The 7053-nt window shown below is 48.3% G+C and overlaps 1 protein-coding gene across 1 annotated transcript; it reads right to left on the reverse strand.

Annotated features, from left to right (window-relative positions):
• Positions 1–782: 782 nt before the first annotated feature.
• On the reverse strand, positions 783–7053 carry HMOX1 (heme oxygenase 1). The gene is made up of 5 exons (XM_065679255.1): positions 6909–7053; positions 6474–6594; positions 3628–4119; positions 2947–3055; positions 783–1518 (listed from the first exon to the last, which is right to left on the reverse strand). Exons 1-5 carry the CDS (start codon positions 6938–6940, stop codon positions 1382–1384), a joined length of 891 nt encoding a protein of 296 aa, XP_065535327.1. The 5' UTR covers positions 6941–7053; the 3' UTR covers positions 783–1381.

The raw sequence follows: 7053 nt of genomic DNA on the forward strand, positions 1-7053 counted from the left end.
TGAGGTGATAGATAATGGCCTTGTGGGTGCCTACTGTTCCGTACCTGAACTGCAACCTCTCCTGCAGTGACTCCTGTGTTAGAAGACCCGCCAAAGCACATAGGGCCTATGGCTGTAAGAGTGGCTGGCCACAAAGCCATCCATCCAGAGCTGCCTCAGCAAAAGGGGAGGGAAAAAAAGCTGTGTTCGTGGGCTGCTCCAGCAGTGCTGTGTGTTTGGAGTGCCTTTAGCAATGCCATGTGTGTGTGCTGAGTCCTGGGAGGAAGTTGGGTTGGTTTATTACCTAGGTGAGGGCATACGGTTGTGTACTTGATGCGTCCCATTTAGCTGTCTCATAGGATCAAAGCCTAGTGCGTATTTCATTTCTGGGTGGTGAAAGCACACTTGCTTTTCTGATTCTTGCAAAGGCAGTCTGGGAATGGAGCCCTTAGCTGGTAGTGGTCAGGGAGATCTGTCCTGGTTAAGACTGGCTGAGGGTCCCATCACCTATTGCTTTTAATAGCTTTTACATACACCTTCCACCCCTTAAAAATCCTTTGTACGCTCACAGACTTTTGTGCCATTTCTAGAAACAGAGAGCAGCGTGTAGGAGCTGCAGAAACCTGCCCCAGCTTCTAACAGGTTATTGATAGCACCAAGTGGGAGAAGAGTCAGATTCTGATGATAGCTCCCACTTTTGTCTACTGTCATGGCTGTGGAGGCAGCAGCCCCGAAAAACTTGGAGGACAAAAGACACTTCCTTTCTCCCCAGGTAAGGCTTAAATAATAGGGAATACCAGGCCTGAAGAGTTTAAATTGAAGTTTATTATGTGTATAAATTACATCACCAGACAAGATAATGAGAGTGTATCTTCAACAACCGCATTCTGCTTCTCTCTTAAAACCCAGAAATGATTGGAAAAAGGAATTAACAGAAAACCTATTTGTGTCATATAAAACAGTCTATAACCCATGGGAGCCATGCGGCTCCGCAGGAAAAGTGATCACAGTGTTATCTAACAGTATAAAACATCGAGCAAACAGAGCTCCAGGGAGCTTCGTGTTTCTGAGGAGAGACAGATGTCAAAGCTGCGTTTCTGATCCTGTAGAAGTTTTTGCAGGCAGTCTGTAAAGCAACGACAGTTCTTGGCCATTGTTTTTGGCCCTTTCTACCCTTTGGTGATAAAGTTAGTCTCTGAGAAGAGCTTACACCAAGCACGAGGGAGACTTTGACTGAACCCCCCTTACAGCACTCTGGTTCTGGGGAGAAAAAGTCTCCTAATATTAGTGGCAGAGCCAAGATCACAGTACCCAGTGGGGAAATTTCTTTCACAAAGACTGGGGAAGGTGGATTAGTTCAGGATGAGGGAAGGCACGAAGAGAAGGTGAAGCTCCTGCTCCATCACATGGCAAATAAGCCCACGGCAACCGTCATGGCTAGGAAGCCGAGTGCCAGGATCCACCGCACCAGGGGAGTGCTGGGCATCATATCTGTGTGCCTCCTGTTTGTCCTCTCGCTTTCTTTCCCAGGTGCTGCACCTAGATCAAATAGGGAGGGAAAAGAAAGGCACGTGAGAAGAGGTTGAGGCAAGACACTGCTGGTATGCCATGCTTGCTGTCCCAGTGCTGGAGCTGCCAAGGAGAAGAGGAGGAAGCCTAGAGCCCGGTTGGGCTGGGGGCAACAGCAGCAGCGGGTTCTGCTTTCCTGGGGTAGGGGAAGAAGGGAAGCAAGAGACCTGATGCAGAAACCACAAAGGCTCACAACTGCTCTGCATGTACATGAGTACCAACTTGTCTCCTTACAGCCATATAAATGCACTGCCCAGCTCCATCAAACCCCTGGTGTGTGCAGATGGTCAAATACTTAAGCCAGAATTTTAAAAGGTGGTTTCTGTCCTACTTCTCACCAATTTAATTGGTTAGGCAGCTAATGGCCTTAAACAGTCCTCAGCACTCCAGATGTTTTTCCCAGGATGGGATACCTCATCCAACACCAAACTTTTCAGAAAACTCCTACTTTTATGAGTGTGTGGGGAAAGGAGCAGCAAAGTTTCACAGCGAACTTTTACTGCCTTTCCCAAAGAAGTTGCTTTAAGCTTCGTTGCCTAGAGATGCGCAGGATGAGGTTTGCTTCTCATTCTTTGCCATGGGAAAACGATGGCTCAGTCCAGCGTGCACTGAAAGATTTCCCTTTTGGTTTCAGAGTGGGTAGGTCATAAGGGCTTCTTTATTTGAATCACATGTTATCAGGGAAACTGCTCTCCTCTGTAACCATCTGAGCCAGCTCCTCACTTGGTAACAAGTCTGACTGTGTAAAGGGATTGCTTTGCTTGCAGCTGCTGCTCAGGCTTTGCCCAGTTTGGGACTGACCCTCGCCAGGAGTGGAGCTTTCTCAGCTTTGCAAAACGGGTGGGCAGCCCCACTTCCCAGCTGGCTGCGTTTCACCACCTGGATATAACCGCAGCACACTTTCAGGAGAGTTTTTAGTGAATACTTGTAGAAGGTAGAGAAATCACAAGACGGAGATTTAGTCTGAAAGGACAGGCCACCAGGTAGGGCTGTGTGTCCGGAAGAACATTTTGTGAGCATCACAGCACCACGGCTGATCTGCTGGGTCCAAAATTGCTGCCTTTGCTCCTGTGAAGTCAAGGCTGGTTTTGACTGTGGTCAAAAGTCACCTTAAGCTTGTTAAAACCTAACAGGAGGAGAGGAAACCTCTTCTTGTCAGGTTTCCTTATTAACTGGTTTTCTGGAGAGCCCACATGTGTCATCCTTGTCCTGACATGTCCAGAAGCAGCTTTGCACACACAGTGCCTATCCTTGCACTACCTACTGCTGGCTGGGGAAGAGACGGGGCAAGCACTTCATGCTCCTTTCTCAGTGACTTTTACAAACAAGAACAGAGGAAGGGAGGAGAACAAAACCACAAGGGGCGATGTTAAACCCCTGCCCTTAGCAGTGTCTTACCGTGCTCATATGATTTGTTAACGTTCCTTGTGCGAAGTTCTGCCTTCAGCTGCGGAGGGTGACCATTTTCCTGGCCCTTAGACACCAGCTCCTGCAGTGCCTCAAACACCTGAGAAGAAGGAACACTGTCACATTATGTGGCCTCCTCTTTGTCTGCCCCTTTGCCCCTTGCTCCTGCCCTAGCCACTTTAGGAGCTAGAAGAAGACACAACTCAGTCCAACTCTTCTGGCGCTTTTTGCACAGCACATAATTTGCCTGTGGGGTTAAGAGTATATCTTTCACGCTCCTCGTTCATTTTACAGGTTCTCCCTGAAGCTTCTAGCTCCTTCCTTCTGATGGGGAGGAAAGCAAGGTACCTGTGCATCTGGTCAGCATTCACAGGGGACCTGTGGATCTGTACTACAGAGGTAGGACAGATAGGTGGTGATCCCCGCTCCAAGTATAAGCCCTTGATGGCACATGGAAAAGGCTAAGTTCAAAGTTTAAGGGAGAGAGAACAGCTTTTCAGATACTAGGCTCCCAGGCTGGACAAGTGCAGCCATCCAACCCTGACTAGCCTGCTGTAATCCACAACTTCCCATAAGCTCCACAGCAGAAATACCAGCTTTGCCTTTCCCCTGTGGCTATTATCTTATTTCACAGAGGGTGTGGGCAGGCAGGGCTGGCTGTTTGTTACTCACTCGTATATTTAGCAAGAATGCTTTCTTGGCCTCCTCCAAGACTCTCTTCTTAGTGGCAAGATCCATCTCGAGGGCATTCATGCGGGAGCGATAGAGCTGCTTGAACTTGGTGGCGTTGGAGACGCCATCGAAGGTGAAGAAAGCCAGCCCTTCCCCAGTGCTGGGCAGCTGGAGGGCCTTTTGGGCAATTTTCTTCAGCACTTGCCCCCCAGAGAGGTCTCCCAAATAGCGAGTGTAGGCATGGGCCACCAGGAGCTCTGGGTGGTTCTTGCCTACGTAGTGGAGCCTCTCGACGTATTTCCGAGTAGCCTCAGGACACGGGATCTCATCCCTCCAGTTGCTGCCATAGAAGTACTTCAGGTCTTGCTCCAGGGCAGCTTTCCGGTGCAGCTCCGCTGGAAAGTACACGGGGGCATAAACTGGGTTGTCCTTGTTCCGTTCAATCTCTTCCTCCAGAGCAGAGTAGATGAAATACAAGGACGCCGTAACCAGCTGAAAGAGAATGAAGAGGTGAGCTGTGGGTGTATATATATGTCTTCTTCAGGTTTTGGGGACAAATCTTGCTAATGAGAAAGTTACTTATGAGCACACCCAGTCTGAGCATGCACCTCTGTGACTTATAGGTTTCCTATGTGGAAAACAGAGTTGCAAGGTGCAGTAAGACACAATTTAGCCCTTCCCCTCCTGCTTGAGGCACGATCAGGTAAGACCTAAGTCCTTTCCAGCAGTTGTTGGTCTTACCTGCTCTTAAAAGGTAACTTTGCCATCAAGTTAAAGGCAGCTTGATGTAACGGAAACAGGAGCCCTGTTAAATCATGCCTGAGCTATTCTCCTCATCCCCTTGTTCAATAGAAAGGGTATTCCCAAAGGTATATTTTCTGCTTCATTGTTCAAATCTGAATGCTTTAGGATGTGGCTTCCCTTTGCACGGCCTCGTAAGATGATGACACACCCTATTTGTTTTTCAACATACTTGTCCTGTTGGCATCCCACCATCCTGGGAGCTGAGGCACCACGCTCTCCTCATTCACACTTGAAGAGGGGTTGCCCCAAGGAGACCAGATAAAAGGGGGCTGGAAGCACAGCTGCCTCTGAAAGATGCCTTTGTGGAGGAGCACTGTCAGCCTGTGTGTTCTCCCTTCTATTTTGAAACCATTGTTGTTGTTGTTTTCCCCAGCTTACGCGATGCTTTCTTCCATCTGCCAGCTTTTCCACGTGGTGTAAGACAATCTAGCTGTGTACTTTCCTGCTCCGCGCATTCTGTTTTCAGGGCCTGTGTTCATATTTATACCTACACCACCCCTTCCTGACACTGGAATTCCCTATCAGCCGCAAAGGGTGAAACACTGACGTCTTGCAGTGAGTCGGGTTTGAGCAGGGGTGGGTTACATGGATGACAGGAGAGAAAGCAGGTCACTCTCCCACAAAGCAATCAGTGCTGCAGTAAAAGAGTTATCGTTTCAACTTTTCCCCACTGTGACAGCAAATAGGACTTTGATAGGCACATGGGCAGTGGCTTGGTTGGATATTTGGAAACAAGTATTCAGATTCTGAGTCACGTATCAGGGCAGATACATGCGTGTGCCAAGAGAGTCAACAAAAATAGAGGATTTTAAACAATAACCTGGTAGCCAGCTTACTGGGAAAGAAACAAACTACGGGAACATTGCCTAATAAATGGAGAACATACAACTTGCGTGGCTGCTTTCAGAGGCAGGTAGAGTTCTAATGGGAAACATGGCTTCGGAAAGCTGTTTTGACTTTTTCAAACCCACGTCACATCTCACTCCCCTGACAGCATGTAAATGTCTGCTACGAAATGGAGCTGTATTCCTGAGGGCCTGGTGTTTTATGTTCTTGCCAGCCTGTCTCAAAGTTCACTGCCTAACCAGCAGCGCATTCCGAACAGCAGGAAGTCAGCACCTTAGATTAAGTTTGTGCCTGACCAAGTATCCTGAATGTGACCTCTCAGAAAAAAAGTCATCTGTTTCCTACTCTGGTGGATTTATTTGCCAAGGAACAATTCAAACAACAAAGTAATTAAGACACAGGTTGGATCGCTAGCTGTTACTTCCAAGACCATGCATCACATCCTATAGCCTCGCAGGAATTTCTGGCCGAGGTGTGTGCTTTGTTTTTGCTCATGGCTTTGTTATGTGGCTCAGATGCCAGGAGTCACGTATCTAGCCAGGTTAGGAGCAGACTAATATCTGCAAATGTTTTATCTGAGGAATAGCAACAGGCTCCTACCTGTTAGTGTCAGACATGGCTTGCTCATGTTCAGTCTGCCTTTGAGTTGTTATTGTTCATGAGCTCAGCTCTGGTATAACCCAGGTGACAGCTGAAACATCACAAAGTTCAGTGCCAGAGATGATCCCACATCCTCACATTCTTGCCGTTCCGCTATTATTTCTTGCTGTGGCTGCTTAGAGGGTTGTAAATTTAATATTCTCCCTCTTTTTGGCATTTCAGCCACTCAAGTATCTGCACACAGTCATATCTCCATTAAGTACCAGTGCCAGTAATTAACATGCAGGCTTTTATGAAGAAAGAGAAAAGCAATTGCATCAATCTCATCAACCTCTTTGTCTTTCCATCCTGCCTCAGCTTGGCTGCCCATCCTGATCTGCACTGTCCTGCCCCGCCTCCTGCAAGAGAGATCTCAGGGTGCTGGAGAAGGAGGTTTTGCACAGGAGATACTGATACCAGCCAGCTGTAATGCACAGGACCTCCTTCCTTGTGCCATCCCCATCCTCCCCCTTTTAGTCCCTGCGCACTCTGTGTGATCTAACAGTGTATTTCCCGGCAAGGAAATCCCATTCCCAAGCAATGCTGCTATAAAATACCTTAAACTCGTGGAGAGACACCTGCCCCTTCTGAAAGTTCTTCATGAACGGCGTGTTCTCTGCCTGCTCGTGCACCTCCTTGGTAGCTTCCTTCAACAGTTCTGACAGGTCCTTGGACATGCTGGGGAAGAGCAGCAAAACTAATGTCAGTGCTGTTGCTCTCCTCTGCCTAAACAGATCTTAGCTCTTTATGAGAGAAAAGAGTGGATAAGAGGATGGCAGGAACAGGAGCAGAGCATTCCCGAGAGCCACGGATGGAAACCAGCATCCCAAACACTCTCCGGAGCAAGGAAAACTGACAGACTCCATCCAGAGGTGGAAGCAGGAGCATGCCATTCGCCACAGAGCAGAAACAAGAACAGCATGTCTAAAAGCAAGGGAGAAACATAATACTCTTCTGGCAAAGAATTCCCTCTCACTCCCATCCGCTCTCACCTTTCAGAGCCGTGCGTCCAGGAAGTTTCCATGTTTATCCAAGTCGTTTTGCTCCTCCGCTTCCCTGCTGTTTTTTCTCGCTTGTGCTTTCCTCCTTCCTTCCTTTCTGCTCCCAGGACAGTGAAGCTCTGAGCTGGGCAGCCCA

This window comes from Lathamus discolor, chromosome 1, assembly GCF_037157495.1.
Source record: "Lathamus discolor isolate bLatDis1 chromosome 1, bLatDis1.hap1, whole genome shotgun sequence".
Classification (NCBI taxonomy): domain Eukaryota; kingdom Metazoa; phylum Chordata; class Aves; order Psittaciformes; family Psittacidae; genus Lathamus; species Lathamus discolor.